The sequence below is a fragment of the Gymnodraco acuticeps genome, unplaced genomic scaffold (genome assembly GCF_902827175.1).
Source record: "Gymnodraco acuticeps unplaced genomic scaffold, fGymAcu1.1, whole genome shotgun sequence".
NCBI classification, from domain to species: domain Eukaryota; kingdom Metazoa; phylum Chordata; class Actinopteri; order Perciformes; family Bathydraconidae; genus Gymnodraco; species Gymnodraco acuticeps.
Window position 1 is genome coordinate 1,537,292 of NW_022990699.1, and position 20,423 is coordinate 1,557,714.

Genomic DNA, 20,423 nt, shown 5'->3' on the forward strand with positions numbered 1-20,423 from the left:
GTTAACTTGTCATTAGAAAATAATATTATTTCTTCGTATTTGTTCTTATGTATTTCCACATATTATTTCTGGGTACATAAATGCATAATAAAAACAAATGCATATTTCACAAAATTAATGTACTAGGATTCATATGTGCACTGTGGTGTTTTTAATTATAACCTACCCTTCTTGTCTGTTCATGTCCTGATGTAATGCTTATGTTCCTTCTGTGGATCACCGTGGACGATTTAATCTAAATGTATCACTGTTTTCCAATCCTAGTTATCCTCCACACGAGAAGCAGGAAAACAAGCGCACCCTGGAGTAGACCCCGCCCCCACGGTGTACCGAGCCTGCATCTGGTTTGGAGGAACAGTGAGATGGGGGATGAAATTAGGTCAGGGAAGCCGTTCATGCACGTTATGTCTTGCATCGCCATACATTTCCTGTAGCTTATCACATAAAGTAAAAATATGCTCTGAATGGTGTTGAGGGAGAGGAATCCATGCATAAAGCCTGAGTGCAAACCTCCAACAGAAGAAGTGAAGCAGACACCGACACTTGGTACAACTCAAGGAAATATTTTATTACATAACAGGCTTTACTGGGTTTACACCAGTCTATGGTTTACACACAGCCAGTGAGCGAGTGGCAGACGCTGTTACAGAAACACAATCAGTACAAGCATTTCAGCAGCACAGACTCATACAGGCAGATCACACAATCGATTCAAATGATGACAACAAATAATTCAGATACTACCGAATTGGATTTTTTTTTTTTTTTTTTTTAAACCAGAGCATGATTATGCATAAGCATTCATTACATTTTGGTGCCAAATAAAGCCACTACAAAAAACAATGTGGACTGAATCCTGCAAATTTGACTGAATCCTTAGAAATAACTTTCAGATAATATATAAATATTATGCACCACCAGGAGGCGGCAGACTAAAGTCAACCATAATGGTCCAAAATGATTATAAGTCACATGTTCAGCCATCTGGTTATACACAGGCAGACTTGAGAAAATTCTACACACTTACCACACGTGTTCAAACATTTCACACAGCGAGGAAACTATTTAAATTCAAATGATTAAGAAAAAGGGTAAGTGCACAGGGCTGGTAGGTTCAATTTATCTTTTTTCTAATACTTTATTTGATTTTTTTTAGAGAGGTTCAAATAATGGACGGGGTAAAAAAAAAATAGGGGACCACCTCAGGAAACTTGCTTTTTCTTGACAATCTCTTACCTAGAAACACGTCACAAAGAACAAAGAAAACACTTCAATTTCAACTTTTAGTGTGTCTTTATAGGGTAAATGCTGATGTAAGTTTGTTACCTGTGTACAAGCTTTTATGAGAAGAAGCTGTAGAGATAGGAGAACCCAACGATTCCAATGATGGTACAGCACAATGTTATCATCATCTTTTTCTGTAGAGTTAATAAGAAATACACGATTATCAGACAGCTGCAGCCCCAAGAATAAGGTTTTAAATAACACCTATTGTTCACATTCATGGGACAACTGGTTTGAAAAAAGGGTTGAGCCAAAGGAGAACAAAGGGGCACAGATATTTGGGTATGTGTGTGTTTGTGTGTAGAGAGAGGAAGGGGGAAAAACTTACCTCCTGTTGGAGACTTGTTGTGCACCTTTAAAAACTGTACTTTGCATCCAAATGGTTAACATGCTGCATCAACAATCTGCTGACAACAGTGACTACAACTCATCATAAACAAACTGCTCTTCTATAACATGCAGTCATCAAAAAGTTTAAACATTGTTAAATATTAACCTTCTATCAATCACAAAGGGACATGCATGATAGAGCAAGGAAACACAAGTCAACCATTAAAAAACATAAAATCTTTAATTTTGAATAAAATCTGTGGCACTTTAATTTAACACAGTGAACAACGGCTTTAGTTTTCTCCTCCTCCTGCTCTTATTGCAGCTCATGCTGGTGGGTAAAGTGGTGTGGGAATAAAAAGGCTCGAGCAGTCGGAGCAGTAGGATTTAACAGTCGAGGGCAGAAGCCAAAAGAGCAGACTGCTCGGTCAAAAGACCAAGCTGGGGAGGCCTCTCACTCTCAAGAGCTACCTCCCTGCACAACCAGAATTAAAAGGAACCATTGAGGCAACAGAAAAAAAGGCTTCCCTCATGAATGCCAGCCCTCATAATGCGTTGGACATTTACCCCTGCATGTGGTCAATACCTGTTGATAACATCCTCTTTAGTGAGTGGAAACTGTCTCTGATAGTCTGTGTGCACAGCCTGAATCACCTGCTTTAACTGCCATATTAAAGCTCTGGGTGATTACATGCGCACGGTGGTTCAATAAACTCTCTGTTAGACTCTACCGAGATAAAAACACCTAATGAAATGATTGTGACAAACCAGAAATAAAATATGTTGTTAAGGTACACTCAGCTAAAAGTAATGCATTCGACAGCCCTGTAATAAATCTCAACTTCATTTGGTTTAGATATATATAAGTACTGATTTTCATCATTTCACCAAGCTTGTTTGTCTGTTTGTCAGTAAGACAATGGAAAAAGTGCTGGCTGGATGTTCAGGAAACGTAATGAAAGGCTTGGACATTGGTAAAAAAATAAATATAAAATTATAAAATCAGACATACAAATAATTTTATTTTTTTTGTTAACATTGCGATGTAGGACATTTGGCCTTGGCAGAGGTCTGTGTTCTCCAAATGCCCTTCTAGTTATGTATAGGTTTGGTTTGAACTGTTGCAGATATATGTGGATTCAACCTAATGGTCTCTTTCAAGGTTGGGTTCAGTTCCTCAGAAATGTAGTTTAGTCTCTTTGTATCAATGAAGTCAGACTTGTTTAAAAGTTCATGAGAATAGGATTGATCACAGGGCTGTTGTATTGGAATGCAATAGTTTGAAATGTTGGCAACTGACGTGTGGTTTTACAGTAGAAATATATGGACACCTAGAATATGCCAGGAAATGCTAATCCCACTGGTGAAGTGCGACCAGTCAGGGAGGCCTCACTGACCATTAAATAGTATAACAAATATATTACTATGACTTACTTATAAGACTATTCTGCACTGAAATGGAAATATCTAGGGTCACTATAAGTCTCATTGGCATTAAAACATAAACGTTTTTACAGCTCTTCAACAGGAGAGAATCAGCTCTCTATGTAGGAGGTCAAGATGGTCAACATGGTAGCAGGTTAACAAAAATAAACGAATATTCAGGCATTTGTCCAAGACGTAGCAGGGTTTGGATAAGTCTCAAAGCACTGGATGCGTGTTTATCTACCTAACCTGACTTTTATTTGCTCATCTTAGCTTCACCTAAGCATTACATTTGTTTGCACAAGCATCATCCTTCATTTAAAAACACCAGAACCACTGGGCTCTACAAACTGAAGAATCACAAGTGAGCACACCGATCCTCTTCAAGTTAAAGAAACTAGCCAAAGAAAGGGCTACATATAAACAACACAAATAATAATAATATTACACATGATCATCCGAGCTTCATTACAGAAAAATAAACATATTTTGAAATGTGAAAGTGCTGGAACTCCCCCCAAACCCAATACAGTGAACATACAGTAGCTAGCTTTTAAATCACAAAATGTGTCAAGGCTCATAAAAAGGCAAGAAATAATGATAAGGGAGGTGATGTGCTTCTACAGGGCTTCACATGGGTCCAACCTACTGGACGTTTAAAATCAATTTCAGATGAACACGTCCGGGCTGATTCTTTTGATCAAATGTTGGACAATGAAATGTTTAGTGACGCTAAAGTGATCAGTTAATTTTCAATTCTCCTTTCTCTCCTCCATAGAGGTACAACAGCTATTGCACCTCATGTCAGCGTCAGTCTTATTTCCTCATTTGCAGCAGAGCATCCTTAAACTGCCAACGCAGAGTGGGGTCAAACAGACCCTCACTGACAGGAAGGGCAGTTCTGATTGGCTAAAAAGTCTGCGTAATTATAACAAGTCTCATAGATCTTCTTTTTTCCAGAGGTCAAATATAACACTTGTCCTTCTGTTTTTATAAATATTATCTTATCCATTATAGAGTGATCAGCATTAGCTTTCTCTTTGTTGGGCCAGTTGATGGAGGACGAATGAACAGATGATGGCAGCAGTCCTTTTACACCGTCTGTGTGAGGATGATGATGAGGAGGATGACAAGGACCACAGCACAGACAACACCAATTATGATCATCTTCTACAGAGAGGGAGACAATAAAAGAGAGACTGATGTTAATGGCGGGGAACATGAGCATTGAAAGAAGCCCGCAAACCAACACCAGCTTCAACTGAAACTCATTACTAGCTCTGCTTTGTTTGTTCAGCGGTAACCAGAGGCAAGTGCTGCAGAAATGAGAAAGATACACACCCAGGAACTTCAAAAACACACAAACACACCTCAAGTAAGCCCTGTGGATACAAAGAAAACACTCGGAGCCAGAGGAAAAGAGCATGCAAACCCTTTTCCAAAGCGCGCTACACCCAACAGAGCTTATTTGCTCCAGAGTTACTCACCCTCAGCTCTCCTCTTACTCAAACAGCTCATCAGCTTGGCTTCAATCCAACTGATAACCCGATTATGAGAGCTAGTAGGGCCAGCAAGACCACCACAACCACCACTATAATCACCATTTTCTGTTGGGAACAACCAAGTAACAGACAGTACCGTCAGGGCTCAGTGGGAAACCACAATAAGTGTATCCTTACTTTGTTACAAAATGCACTACTGCAACGTATATAATATATGGAAGAAGTACTTCCAAATAATTTAAGAGGAAGTAGTAATACCACAGAATGTGTAAAACAGGAAGTAAATGTTATTACTTAATATACTGCTAGATCATCATCATTTACAAGTTGATTCTATGTTGTACTTTTATGAGAGCAGAAGTATAAGGTTGCATAAAATGGAGATACTTAGGTAAAGCAAACAACTTTGTACAATGCTTGAGTTAATGCACTTATTTCCTTTCCACCACTGAGTTGAATTGGGGAATATGTACAGTACAATATATGTTAACAATGGCCATATTAAATATCACAAATGCACGCTGTAGTGTTAGGTAACCTCTCAGAGTTTCAATCTAGCTAAAGTCTGACAAACCAGTTCTGTCTTGGTGCAACAGAGTTTACTTTTCTGCTAACTTGGCAAAAGTTATTTTCACACATATACGTTAAAAGCCTGAGGAAGAAGAGGAACATCTTCAAACACACACAAAACGAAAGAGTAATGCAGCAACTGTAAACAAAGACAAAGTTAAGGTTAAAGCTGTAGAAAGAGAACAGACAGAGAAGAGTGTCGAAGCTGTGCGGTTGAGTATGTGTGTGTGTGTGTGTGTGAGTGTGTGTTTGTATATGCAGGTGGGAGGGGTGGTCTGGTGTTGGGCTGGTCACTGGTTTTAAAAGCATAAGGGGTCCACAGGCGACAGGGTGGAGGCTCAGAACAGAGCCGGTAGGATGGTGAGGGGCAAATGATCACAGGTGAAGATCAGGGTCTTGAAGGTGGGGGATGGTCTTCATGTTGTCAGGCAGGCTTCCCAAAAGCAAAAAAAACGATTGGGCATTTAAATAACAAAAAAACCCTGGGTTAGAAGTCCTGTTGTTCTTTTAGGTACCGATTACATAATCAAATGTGATCCAGGACGACGGGTTTGAATTAAGGTCTATAGGTTTGGGGAATTATCAGATGCTTCAACACTGCATAGTTTACATTGGTGCAAGGTCATATGAACAACACGGATTACATGACTAAATCATGATTTGATACAAGGGCATGGAACTTGAATCTGACTCAGTCTTTGGCCTGTAGCAATACATTACTCTCTTTTCTCTGTACAGCATTATAGAGCAACAAATACATCCCTAAGCTTGTATTTAAATGTCAATAGCATTTATCTCATGATGTCATATTGTAAATCGGTAAACTAAAACTATTTCCGTTGCTTTTGGGGAACCTGACCGCTCCTCCTGACTGCGGTCACTCACACGGCGAGCCTCTTGCTGAAACTTTGCAGCTTTCTTTGTGTCCGCTACGGCTCGCTCCACAAAGCCCACTGACTGGTCCATGTTGCTCTCAATCCTTTCAATCATCCCACCCTAACATGGGGCACGGTGTCAGAGGTGACGAAAAGCAACAAAAGAAGATGAATTAAACAACGAGAGAGAGAGAAACAAAAGGCGAAGCACACAGATTGCAACAGTTGCGTGTGAGCGGCGATGTGTCTGCAGGACGAGGCAGTGTGATGTGTACGTACTGTGCTTTGTGGTTTCAATGTTTCAAAATGTGTCTAGGCAGAAGAAACAGGGAAGAGGTCACCGGCAGCAGACTGGTGCAGCGGTGGGTTAAATGACATTACCTTGCGTGCTTTGCCCTGATGCCTTATAGCCTTCTTGGTCTGTTCCCTAGCCTCTGTTATATGGTCCTCTGACTTGGATACATTCTTCTCTATGTTGTCAATACTGTCACCCTGAAAAACACAAAACAATCAATAAGTTACAGAGCAACACTTCACAGGCAGAACAACTGCACAGTACATTGGTTATACATACAGTAATACATCTGGTATCACACCTTACAAGACTGATTATACTGTTAAAAACATATACTGTTAATTATGACTCCATAAGGATTTTTGTTTTAAATCGAGGAAAAAGATTCAGTTAATGCTGAATTTATTTTAAAAACAAACAATAACCTTCAAATAAAATGTGTTAAATTCAGCTTCCAGCCAAGTTTTACAGTTCAATTGAAGTACGCTGCTATCAATTCATATTTTGCATAATAGGTTCTTCCCACATAAAAAGGGTCTGGATGCACATTTAATAATTGTTCCCTCATTGGGAGAGATTCAGCCATACATGTTTTACTCAGATGCGGAGTCTGTTGTTCTCCATATTCAGCGACTAGCAGACATATCAGCATGGTAAGAGTAGTCGGCATCTTTTATTTGTTGATGTTGTTTGTTAAGCTGTTACTGGCAGTAGCTGATAAAGCGGCAGCACGTGTGATTCACACACCAAGTGGGAGATCTTCAAGTGGGTAGATATAGATGAAGTTGCGGGTTTCAGTTCACTTCCAAAAAACACCAAACACCCTACCATGTATGCTGTCAAAACAAACTATGCTAATGACAACTCTTGCTCTGTACTGGCAATTTGGCCGGTGATGTGAGGATGACGGATTCCCTGTCTATTTGTGTCAAGAGTTTGCATAGACAGTGTTTAGCATTACCAAATGTGTGGTGCATTTCATCTAGCTTGCCCCGGGTACGCTTGAATCTCATATTTTAGTGAAGTGCACAAACAAGATCCAATATAAAACACATTTTTGAGTTCAACGTATCTAACAAAATACACAAAACAAACAGCGGGAGGGAAGCCCTTACCTCAAACAAGCTTTTCCCTCAGAAAGCATGGTTCAAGCAGTAAGAGATATGTGGTTAGACTTATTAATCAATATGCATACAGTGACTGACCAATCGACAATATGTGTTTGTTTTCATTATAGTGTGCTCTGATGACGTGTACAACATCTTACTAAATGCATTCAGGTAGATTCCATCAATGTTTGGTGATGAGATGAGGTGGCAGAAGAGAATAAAGAGAGGAGTAAGAGAGGCATGGAGCTGGAAAAGAGGAAACCGATGGAGATTGATAGTAAGACCACAGAAGAGCCAGGAAGATAGAGTTGAATACAGTCAGGACTGAACATAAAGATAAGGGGAAAGATTCAGATTGAGTGAACAAAGAATGAAATGGAGGAGAAGTTCCTAAAGTACTTGGCGGGTGGATGAAATGATGGGCAGGTGGATTTTGAGGAGTGTACCTGGCTCTCCACCAGCATGGCGATGTCTACAAACATATCGTGCAGCTCCTTGATGCTACTTTCCAGACGGACAATGTCTTTGTGTCTGGCTTCAATCTCACTCAGAGCTTGTTTAGAGACCCCGGCATCCACAATCTGTGAGAGGAGAGGTTTATTGTTAATAGCAAACAAACGGCACAATAATCTGCCTAAAGTAAGAACTGTATTTGTGTTCTTTTCTGAACATTCTGGCTGATAGAGGTTTGCTGTAAAGGCAGCTCGTTAAAACAGGAAGAGTTCAAATGAGTGACTCATGGTGATTCAGAGAAATATTTAAAAGAGGTGACACTACTTCCTTTAAATGGAAACGACAATTCATTTCTTTCAAACCTGGCAACCTGTGTTAGCTCAAGAAGATTTAGACTAAAGGGGCTGGCTGTGGCTCAGCAGGTACAATGTAAAGTGAGTAAGTGAAGTAAGACACTGGACATTCAGAGAGCTAACAATAAAGGTGCTACATTGGTGAATAATGAGAAACTAAACTAATGAAATGTTTTAAATGTATGGATTTCATTATTTAGGAATATGTTAATTGGAACTGATTAATTCCTTTCTTTTTATACAAAGTTGCCGTTCAGTTCGAATTCAGGTCAGGTTATGTTTTTTTATCATTTGTTTCTATAATGTCATTAACAATAACAAATGAGTGTTTCTCATACATTTCACCTCACCATATATTATTATTGTACCCAATGCCACACTTTATGATGTTATAAACCTCAACTTTGAGATGGTTAGCATTATTGCTCACTTGACTGCAGTAGGACAAAAAGACAATCTCTTAGGTTACGACATAAAGATGTTGTACCGTCATTATAAAAACTACAGCATGTGATCAGCTTTGTGAGGTTTGAAAGGTATGTGGGAAATACAAGTTGTTTATCCTTGTGGAAGAAAAATATCTTCCCAACCTGCGCGGGCCATCAATCATCAAATCACATGAACAGCTAATCTTTAACTAGGTGATCTGAAGCTTCAAGTTTGACTGAACTCCTGACTGCTAGCTTCAACCGCATTATGATCATGTCGAGGCCAAGTGGACGTTATGATCCTGTATAACAAAATGGAGATGCATATGCACACACACACATACTTACCCCTGCAGTAAACACAGCAGCATTGCCGCTCTCCAACATCTCCTCCAGTTCGTCATCGGTTGTTGCTTTTCCAGCTGGAGGGGAAAGGTAAATGTTACTGACGAATCAGATCTCTGGTCACATGACTTTAGAGCCGGCACTCACTGATCTCTAGTTGTCTCTGAATACGTCCTTTACTCTTCTCCCTGAAGTCCACCTGGGCTTCATTATACTTTGTCATTACCTCCACAAACTTCCTGGACAGCACTGCATGCTGGGGGACGACAAACCAAAGAAAACTAGCATAAAAGTAGCCTTGGTCGATAGCTGTTGCCACGGTTTTAAAAGCTCTATTTTCCGATTTTCGTAATATTACATGCATGTTGGTTCATTATTGTTTTCTCTTACTCTTTTCTTTATCTTAAAAATGTGCAGTTTTTTTGTAAAAAACTACATTATATATTCATTGAGTATTGATTCAGTGCATTATCTGAATGTAGAGTAGACATGCCTGTGGAGGAAACTTCAGATGGATATAATCTACCTGTGATTTACGTATCCGAATGTCAGCCGACACCCTCTCCTGCTCCTCTGACTCCAGATTCCTCTCGATGGCTGAGAAGCAATCCAAACAACTCATTTATGATTCAGCTTTCAAATCAACTTCACATCAGCAGAAATTCTCATTAAATCCAAAAAACATCCCCATGTTATTACACACTGATAATGGATGTGTGTGTGGTGGGCTGACTCACTCTTAAGTTTGTTTCTTGCATTGTTGGCCATCTTCTTTATGTCATTGGTGATTGCCTCCAAGTCATCCTGCGTTTCTAAAAAGGGAGGGACAGCTACAATAAACAGCTAGAGCGTAGAGAAAAGGAACCACTAGAGGTGAAGGTTTCTACTTGTGAACTCAGGGCAAATACATTTGACTCGACTTCATGAAAAAGCAGTTATCTGATATCTCACAACAATGAAAGTGCAATTTGTAAATGCACTCATGCCTACTATCAGGGTTGGGTTGTAACGGAATACTTGTAACAGCGTTACGTAATCAGAATACAAAAATCAAGTAACTGTATTCAGCTGGCGTTACATTTGAAAAACGAGTAATCTGATTACAGTTACTTTCGTAAACCTGAAGTGAATACATTTTGGATTACTTATTGGAGGAAAGATTTCCTCACAACATTTAATATTCATTACTAAAGGTACAGCCGAATCATCACAGCGATGATCCAAAAAAGGAAGCGTTTGAAAAAAAAGGGGCGGGTCCGCTCAATGAAACGATAACAACGAAACATGGAGGAACAAAAGTCTGCGTTTAAATCACGCGTCTGTGTGTGTGTAGAGGTGTGTGTGGTTAAAACACATCAGCCACACCGCTCTTCAGCCTTTCTAATGATTCTGAAGGTAAACACAGTGAAGGCGGTGCGTGAAGGCGGTGCGTGAAGGCGGTGCGTGAAAGGCACTGCGCGCTCGTCTTCTCAGAGGCTGAGTTAACCCTCCCGCTGCCTCCTGGCGCTGCAGAGATTTCATGAAGTGAAGGAGGTGTTCCTTCTATAAAACAGCTGCGGGCAGCAGATACTGTGAGAGTCACGGACATTAATTCATAGATCAAGGCAGACTGGTGCACACACTCTCCTGTTTTGTCAATCCGGTGCTTAAACAAAAATAGCTCTACACCCCTGGCCGAAATGTCCTTAAAATGAAGTCCGAGTTCGACATTTTAATTCATGTCCTGCCAACACTGGCAGGACAGAAGGCGCCACGCCCGTTCTAAGCCGTGTCCCTCACTCCTCACATCCCAAGCTGCATCCCCAACAAGTTTATTATGTTGTTACATCGTTTCAGATGTTATGTTTCAGTTGTGCTCTTGATACGCCATTAAAACACGTTCAGTTTCCTTTTGCTTTTTGTGTCTCCTGTTCACCAAAACATACCCATCTGTGATGGAAAAAGAAAGTAATCCAAAAGTAATCTAAAAGTAATCTGATTACGTTACTTTTTTAAGACACGTAACTGTAACTGTATTCGGATTACTTTCAGAGCCATGTATTCAGTAATCAGTAACTGATTACGTTTACAAAGTAACCCTCCCAACCCTGCCTACTATGCATGTAATTTGTTGTCAAAATATGTTATTAGGCAGCTGGTTACGGTTAAAGACAGCTTTTCTGTTACTGTTTATTCAAAAAAAAGCTCCGCTGCTGACAGTTTAGTTGTGTGCTTGAACTTGAAAGAAACATCAGTTCGTCATGGTCAGCCATTTTTGCATGTGTCAATGTAAATGCATCTTACAATGAAGAAACAGTAAGGGTTAAGGGTCAGAAAGGGTTATCTTACTCTGATCTGATGTGGGAGCAGACAGGATGACAGAGTAAAGCTTTTTGACTTCAGCCACGTTCTCGTCAATTTTGTCGATACTACTCCTGATGTCTTCAATCTGAAACAAACACAAAAACCATAAATGTCAAGAAGGCGAACAATAATAGTAGCGCATCCCGACACACACCGATAGTAACACTGACCTGACAGAAGAACTCATCCATGAAGGCTGCATTGTCCATAGAGATCTCCACCTCGTCGTCATCTTGATCACACGTCTAACAGAATGAAGCAAAGGTTGCATCAGAGAAGTAGCCGTTTCCAGCTGTCCAGAGAACGTGTGGAGGGTATTACATGTTGTCCTACAGCTCAAAGTATAAAGCATCTCATCAACACTTTGGGATTAAAGGTTTATTCAGATGTTCATTGTGTTCAACAACAAACATTTGATTTCACTCACTGTACATGACTTTGTGTTTTATGCCCTTTTTGAGGTAATATGGACAGCACTTAATCATATGGTTGGTTTAAATGAGCTCTATACACAAATTGCATGGCCTAAAGAGAGAAACCGATAACACTCCATCAGCTGGACTGAAGTTGTCACTTTCAGTGCCCAGATAAACTTTCAGTGCCCAGATAAACACGCCCTATGTTGTTAGCAATTATGGATACATACAAAATCACCTGAGGCCAAAACACGCCTCCAAACCATCTCTGCCATTCAAACCCATCTCTGCCATTCAAACCCATCTCTGCCATTCAAACCCTCTGCGTACACCAGATAGCATGCGATCCTGATGTCTTCTGTGTATTTTAATGCTTTGTGAAAGCCCTATTTTCCCTTATAGGTACAAATTAAAGTTGTGTTGGGGTGTATTGATTGTCCAAATCCATGTCTCGGTTCAAATCATAGAGCAAGACTAATTCAAAGAACAAGTAAACTAAGACTCTGACAAACCATTTAATGCAAGCGCTGGACACTTTTTGCCTCAACAGTGGCCATCTTGGGGATGTGTTTTGGGTTAATTTAGCAGTCTGTATTGATTTGGCACTGATAAAAAGGTAATCCGATTGCTGGATCATCATTTTATGCAAGTGATAACAGACGTCTTTCGTTTGAGACAGCACTACCCTTTCCAAATTCACGCACTATGCAATAAAGTACATAGTGTAAAGGAGAAGTCGACTAATGAAAGTTTCCAATTTGAGATAAAGCATGAGGTTTATGCCAATACCAATATTTGGGATGCTGTGAATGACATTTTGTGAAAATACTGCCATTTTGTAAATCTAATTTAACCTCCAAATATTACAGAGGTATCTCCATAGACGTTTTTTGTCAGAGTAAAAGACCCTGAACAGCATTTAGACCTTGATCTAATAATAATTCACTAATTCAATTGCTTCCTGTCGAGTAGGTCAGCGTGATATATGAGCCAGAAATATCCGTCCGACCCTAATCAGCAGGCACCCAATACTCAGAAAGTTTCCCTCTCCTGGAGCCATAAATACGTCACACGGTACAATCAGTAAACACAGGGAGGTGCCGCAGGTTACCCGCAGATCGCTGAGCACTGCTGGTGAATATTTACACGGTGAGGGACTAGGGCCGGGCTCCAGGAACTCAACCTGTTTTTCACTGACTCAAAGAAACCACAGCTGAGGAACAGAGTAAACAGACATTACAGGGCCGTGCTATGACGGCGATAGGTGGAGGAAATAGGAGTGAAACAATTCATTGGAAGCTCACTTTGTTCCTTCTCTTTCATAAGCTTCTGCATTTTACAGACAAATGTGTTTTCACTGAGCAGACTGGTGCTGTCAAACTTCACTTTTGACACATGTGGTTTGTGTTTGGTAATGGGTGACAGAGAGTCTGACGTCTGGACACTTGACTTTCCTTGAGAAAGTCAGCCTGGATCAAAGTCAAGGCTTGGAAAATGTTCGCCAGCACAGCTGTGGACTTCCCTGCTCGCTCGTATCACTCTGCCTCAATCTCTTATCTAGTTATCTGAATAGATAACACATTATTAATGCTGTACTTGCATGACTCTAACATATATTATTTTAGACTTCCACATGAAGTAATATTCGTTCATGTTCGAGTTTATACGAAGCGCAATACAATATTTTATGAAAGGAACTTGGCGCTAGCTGTCAAAATAAGTAATAACTTTAGTTGTCTGTTTGCAGTAGATTTATCGTAATTTATTTCTATCATTATTTAGGCAAAACTGTTAGCATTTTCTGCTTGTCTTTGTCATTTAATAATTAACTTATTTGTTTTAGAGTTTTTACACAAACATACGGCTGTGGAACAATAGCCGTGTTTCTCTTTATACCCATTTTACTGTATTCAGACATTTTATAAACGTAATTATTAACAGAGAAGAACATATAGCAGATGAATCCATGATTTAAAGCAACACATTGTTGGTCTTTCTGTTCAAATACTGCGTTTCAGCCTTTCACCTTCTACCCCTCATGACATTTGAATTGCAAATGTAGCTATTTGGTTTAGCCGGCTGTAACTAACAACAATTGTGAACGCAGAGATCCCTTGACACACACTGATTGTTGTTTTTAGACCTGCTCTCTGCGAGTGATTCATCCTACACACAGCTGTAGCCCTCTGCTCTGCACATTATGCTCCCTCACACTGCCTTTCTGCAGCAGCAAGATAAGAACGCACTCACTTCCTTCCAGTGTCTCTCATTCAGCAAAAATCAAGAGGAAAGGGACGGACGTGTGCAACAAAGGCTTAAACAAACCGAACAGACCGAGGCCACACCGGCACTCACATCAATATGACAACAGTTTGATACTGAAGAAAATGTAGCCAAGTCAGGGAGAAAACGTTTACAACATTCCTCGTTAAACACACTTGCTCATCATATGATTCAACCTGGAGACAGCTGTTCCAGTGAGAGTTCATGAGACATGCTGTAACCCTGCATTGTTTCTGACCACCACATTAGGGTTAGAAGTTCAATGCAGTCCAACCCATGAGTAGTTGACGTCTTGAAAAAGCAGTGAGAGAGCCAATATAAAAGTAGGGCAAGAAATTATTTTAATATCGATCAATCTGGTTGTCAGTACAAAACACAAATATTCAATTGGATACAAAAAAGAGCAGGAAAGCAGAAAACATCCATATTTGAGGGATCAAACACATCATTTTTTGCCATTCATTTAACAATTAATTGACTATCCAAATAATTGGCTATTTGTCTAACAAATAAATGCTTAGTCGCCTTATAGCTGGAGCTGCAACTTTAATGAGCTATTTGTGTACTGTGGAAATAGATTCACGTCAACCACTATTTTAAAACATTTCCGACAACATTTGTCTAATGCTCATGGAAAATAACACCCATCCACTATTCATTTCTATAAGACAAATAAATGAATAGTGAATCAACTACATGTATTGCCATTCTGTGCCAAAATGCTGACTGACAGAGTGAACCATGCAGCAACTCATTTAATTTTCTCTCCGTTTTTGTGAACGAAGTCCAAAAAAATGCTATAATCTCGTGCTTAGTTGCAAGATTGTGTAATACATTATATAGAACGATAGAGCACACGCTGCACATCATGAGTGATTGTTAGCTTGGATGCTTTCATGTTATTTCTATTCAAATCACTTCATTATGCTTGTTGTGTATTCAAAGCACCATATGTCATGTTGCATAACTCAGCTCAATAAGGCTATTACAGACAGAGGTTTGACTGATGCAGACAATATGATCCTCTCTCCGCCTCGACAGAACAAACAGCCCGGCTCTTTAACACCATTTCAATGGAGCCTCAATTATGACTGTATTTGTTTAGCTCTTTCTGAAAGTCAGATTAAATGTGCAACAGAGTGAAGAATAATCAAACCGACTGCAATGACAACAAAGGGCTCCCTCATAAGAAACTGGGAGGTAATTAACTTTCAGACTTTGTCCTCTAAGATTATAAATGACATAATAGTAGCAGACAATAAACGTAACTTTGAGGTGGAAAAATAAGATGGTTTAGGAATACGAGGGCGTTCAGAGACTAAACTGAGCTGAATAGACAGATATATGGGAGGTGTGTGGTGCAGTGGGTTGAGCGTTGGTGTTGGGATCAGGGGGTCAGGTTCAAACCCCACTGCAGTCAGCATGTTGTTGTGCCCCTGAGACACTTCACCCCAAAGTGCTCCTGTGGGGATCGCCCACAGTATTGAGTATGGAAGTCGCTTTGGATAAAAGCGTCTAACAAGTGACATGTAATGTAATATATAGAATACTAATAATAGTGTTGTACAGCTGCAAAAACAAGACAATTAATCAATAACAAATAATCCGCAGCGATTGGGATCATTCTTAATAAAGAAATCATTAAACAAAAGCTAAAACGCAGGTTTGAGCAAGTCATATCTGAGAATTAGTTGCATCGTATGTCAGTGTTTTCGGAGTGTGAACAAGAACAAAACAAGAATATTTCCTGTTTTCTGGATATTGTATAGACCGGTTTGAGACAAAAAGGGTGTTCCCTTACAAATAATTATCCTTGGTGTTTAGGGCATACAATAAACATATTTAGAGGAAATACAAATGCAGGCAAAGTACTGCCATGGTAAAATTGCAAAACAACTATCCAAAAATAATCTGGAAATGTATCAAGTGTTCAATGTATTGTTAGTTGAAACCCACTGCACTAGATTTGAGTATGGGACGATTTAGTCAATGAGCCACTAATAACCCCCACAGCAGCAGGACGGGGGCCGGGGGTCAGATTCACAAACAGCACGGTGACAGAAGCCAAATAGCTCCCACAGGACTTAAGTCAACGCTAAAATCTGACAAGGGATTTAAATACTCAACATGCCACAAAAGAAGCCATGTTAGTACTGAAGTACATTTCCCCATTCATCGTGCTGGTATCTGAGCCCGGTGGGGAAGTCATGTGACAGAGGCACACCGGGCCTGTAGGACAGTCAGTTTAGAGAAACACTGCTCAGAGCTGAAGAGGATATAGCTTTTACTGAAGGCAAATACCAGGAGGGAAATGGAACAGAAAGACTACAATGCTAATCATTCTGCCACATTAACATCAGCCTTTAATGAAAGGTGGGAAACATGGCTACAAAAATCCAACTAAAAATATTTTTGCATTATCGGTTAATCTGAAGATGATTTTTAGATTGTTCTGTTGGTCTTTAAAATGTCAGAAAATGATCCATCCTAGTCTTTTTAAAAGCCCAAGGTTATGCATTTAAATGTATTTTTGGCAGTCCAAAAAACATATATATTTAGTTTGATATAAAAGAAATCAGAGAGGAGGTAATCCCTGTTTTTGAGAGGGTGAAAACAGCATTATTGCATACAAATTACCTCTAACAATACGACTATCAAAACAGTTGTCAAAAATGTTTTCAGACAATCCAAAATCAATTACTCGACTGATTGCATTCCCTCTCGCCTTCTCAGAGATGTTTTCGAATCAGTTGGAGCAAGTATTGTATTACTTATAAACACCTCTCTTAGCTCAGGATGTGTCCCAGCTGCCTTCAAACATGCCGTGGTCCAGCCACTACTTAAAAAGAAAAATCTCGACCCCTCCATTCTGGCAAATTTTAGGCCCATCTCCCAGCTACCTTTTTTATCTAAAGTCCTGGAGCGAGTAGTCTACGCCCAGCTGCAGTCGTTCTTAACCACGCATGGCATCCATGAAAAGTTTCAGTCTGGCTTCAAACCCATGCACAGCACTGAAACAGCCTTTTAAGAGTTTTTAATGATCTGCTCCTAGCCGCCGACTCAGGCAGCCCAGCTGTCCTGGTGCTGTTAGACCTGACAGCTGCCTTTGACACTGTGGACCATAGCATCCTCTTGTCACGGCTTGAACAGTCCGCAGGCATCACAGGCTCTTCCCTTGCATGGTTCAGGTCCTACCTGACAGACCGCAGCTTCTCAGTGCAGCTAGGTACCTTCTCCTCTGCCAAAGCCCCTCTTACCTGTGGGGTTCCCCAAGGCTCGATCCTGGGCACCATCCTTTTTCTACTGTACATACTGCCCCTAGGTTCAATTCTCACAAAACACAACATCCCCTTCCATTGTTACGCTGATGATGTACAGATCTATCTGCCTCTCAATTCAAATGTCAACTCATTACAGCCGTTGATGGACTGCTTGACAGAGATCAAATCCTGGCTGAGCCAAAATGTCCTCAACCTCAACGAGAGCAAGACCGAGGTAATCTTTTTTGGACCTCGACCTCCAGCCTCCCCGGTTGAAATTCTGGGCTCCCTCAATAAAAACATCCTCCCCTCTGTCATGAATCTTGGAGTGACCTTCAATAGCGCTTTTAAATTTGATAAGCAGGTCAGCACTGTAGCCAAGACCTGCTTTTTTAAAATACGACTATTAGCCAAGACCAAGTCGTTTTTATCTTTTAAAGATCAAGAAAGGGTTATTAACGCCTTTGTTAACTCAAGACTGGATTACTGCAATGCTGTGTATGTGGGTATGGATCAGGCCTCAATTAGACGCCTGCAGCTAGTCCAAAACGCAGCTGCACGTCTTCTCACTGGCCATAAAAAGCGTGACCATATCACCCCAATTCTGGCCTCACGGCACTGGCTTCCAATTCGGTTCCGAATTGATTTTAAACTCCTTTTATTTGTTTTTAAACCACTAAATGGGCTGGCTCCGGCCTATATAGCCGAACTCCTCCATCGCTACACCCCAGCCAGAGCCTTAAGGTCGGCTGACCAGCTGCTGCTGATAGTGCCCAAGACCAGGCTCAAAACCCGAGGGCACCGAGCCTTCGCAGCAGCTGACCCTAGGCTCTAGAACACTCTGCCCCTCCATGTGAGGTCGGCCCAGACCTAGGGGTTTTTAAATCTACACTTCTTCTCTCTGGCCTTCTAGTCTGAGCGGAGCACGACTCCTGACATTTCCCTGCTTGTGATTTTTTTTTTTTTTCTGTTGTATTTGTTGTAAAGTGTTTTTATTGTAAAGTGTTTTTATTGCATGTACAACACTTTGGCTCGACCAAAAATCGTTTTAAAAATGTGCTATAAAATAAAACTTGATTTGATTTGATATACATTGCTAAAGTATTTACTTATGTTGTTGCCATTTATTTTATAGCTTGAGCAAGCAAAGGTACTCCAAGCTCTCTGTGCCGTATGATCTATCACCTGTGAACATAGCTCCAGGTGAAACTACAACGCAGCGTTTTCTTGTTGCTCTTCTTTTCCGTGCCGCAGCTTTAAACACAGCAAATATTTGGCTAGCAGTTTTAGGTAGCTATGGCAACACATCCAGACTAGGGTTACAATTTGGATCATGGCCCGACTCCCATGAGCAGAAACTGTATTTAGTGTCATTAACTCAACGATGGATGTCAACTAACTGCTGTGTAGGTTTGTAATCTGGCTGTGACAGCTAAATATAAAAAAGGTAAAGAGGATTTTGGTTAAATCCATCCCAACTGATCCTTCATCCATTTTACAACTAGGGATGGGAAGATATAGGATTTTATCGTAGCTGTAAAATACAGGTATTATTATGCAAGACTGAAAAGACTCACTTGCTATTTTTTATTTCTTTATACTTTATGCATGCAGGTGGACCTTATAATGTGTAATGACCTTGTTAAAAATAGATACTTGTACTATTTGTGATGCATTACAAATATTTGTTTCTTTAAAAAAGTGATTCCAGTTTGTTTAAATGCAAATGTAGGCATATTCTGATGATTATATTGTGATTTTCAGATAGGAAAAATCATGACATGGTTTTTTTCTATAATGTATTTGTTACAGCTTAACATGTTTTTAGAATGTATGGCAACTATGACTGCAAGTAACAAACAAATGTAGAGTGGATTAGCCTATGTATCCACTGTATAATAATCAACAGTTTCAAGAACAATTTTGAGATCCATCCCAAATCCAAGATTGCTTATTTGTCTCCCAAACATTTCTTAAACCAGAAGATTTCCACTTAACGTTCAGGCTACATAGATAAAAGCCTGCTGGGACCAGAGTATTTTTGACCGTTTTGCATGAACTATTGATTGGTTACCAATTAGTCGATGCATTTTTGACCACATGAATAATCCACTAAACATGTCATCTTTAATGGCGACAGTCAATGAAAACAGAAAGATTACTTCTGCCCAAGTCTGTGTTGATTATCTAAATGTCAAGGACAACATCATATTAAGGGAATTAAGCTCACCTATTGAGCTATACAACTTGTTAAATGACATCTGGTGATGCAGTTCAATTAATAACAATTACACTATGAATTCCTCTACATTGCAGTAAATACTTCAGCTGCACAGCATACAACATGGCTGAATATAGAGAAGACAATATGTTTTACATATCTTCCACTTATTTTAAAATAGCTTTTTCAACCAACAGTGTTCCTTCATAATAGCTTTGTCATCACATGGTACACAGTTGGTTCAAATGTATCAATTATCAAAAGTTAAAGTAGAAATGGAAAGAGGAGAAAACGTCTTTTATAACCTAACATTTACATATTTTTCTCAGAAGCCTTTTTCCGGTGCAGTCAAGTGTACAGAGCGTATACTGAAGAGAAAAGGACACTTAACATTTCCTGGACACTACTTACCGCTTTGAGTTGCTCCAATCGGTCCTTCATGTTTTAGACGGTATATTTAACACCTTTAGACCAGAGAGGACCACAGTAATGTGTCAAATGGCTCAAAAACTAGTCCCAGTCTCTGAATTCTTCAACCAGCTGGCAAACTAGCTGTCCGACAGAAACCCACCGCCAGTAAGAAAAACACTTAAAACTCCCAAGAAGTCTTGACAGAGGAGTCTGGGAAAAATGACTTTTTCAGAGTCTTTCCGTCGTTTTTCCATACAATATGGCTGCTGGGTTTAAAACCAGTGTTTTTTTCCTCAGCTAAATCTCCTCGCCCAGGGGATTAAAACAACAGTTGTGTAGAGCCGTATAATCTGCCTCTCCGCTGGCAACTAATCATTCTGAAACGCACTTTTCTGGTTGACGCATGCGCAGAGAAGTCCATGTCCTCTGATATGAAGCCACGCCCTGCGCCACCTGCAGCAGTGATGCATTCAGGTGTGGTAGGAATTACACCTCTCTTAAACCACCTCATACTGGAAAC

At 40.1% G+C, this 20,423-nt stretch overlaps 1 protein-coding gene across 3 annotated transcripts; it reads right to left on the reverse strand.

Moving 5' to 3' along the window:
- Positions 1-547: 547 nt before the first annotated feature.
- On the reverse strand, positions 548-20,285 carry stx3a (syntaxin 3A). 3 transcript variants are annotated; one of them, XM_034230994.1, is made up of 11 exons: positions 19,904-20,285; positions 11,483-11,557; positions 11,298-11,397; positions 9,707-9,781; positions 9,496-9,566; positions 9,117-9,225; positions 8,973-9,046; positions 7,837-7,971; positions 6,368-6,478; positions 4,527-4,646; positions 1,832-4,209 (listed from the first exon to the last, which is right to left on the reverse strand). In XM_034230994.1, the coding sequence occupies exons 1-10, from the start codon at positions 19,931-19,933 to the stop codon at positions 4,557-4,559; spliced, it is 870 nt and encodes a 289-aa protein (XP_034086885.1). In that variant the 5' UTR covers positions 19,934-20,285; the 3' UTR covers positions 1,832-4,209; positions 4,527-4,556. The 3 variants fall into 3 exon arrangements, with proteins under 3 accessions (XP_034086887.1, XP_034086885.1, XP_034086886.1); XM_034230996.1 differs by lacking the exons at positions 1,832-4,209; positions 4,527-4,646; positions 6,368-6,478 and adding exons at positions 548-1,418; positions 5,997-6,107; XM_034230995.1 differs by lacking the exon at positions 4,527-4,646.
- Positions 20,286-20,423: the final 138 nt, after the last annotated feature.

Bases quoted from the DNA above. Each gene is read 5' to 3' on its own strand.
- stx3a (XM_034230994.1), bottom strand. From the start codon at position 19,933: ATGAAGGACCGATTGGAGCAACTCAAAGCG. The intron at 11,558-19,903 runs GTAAGTAGTGTC...TCATTCTGTTAG, and splicing joins GATTGGAGCAACTCAAAGCG to ACGTGTGATCAAGATGACGA. The intron at 9,567-9,706 runs GTGAGTCAGCCC...ATTGCTTCTCAG, and splicing joins TGCAAGAAACAAACTTAAGA to CCATCGAGAGGAATCTGGAG.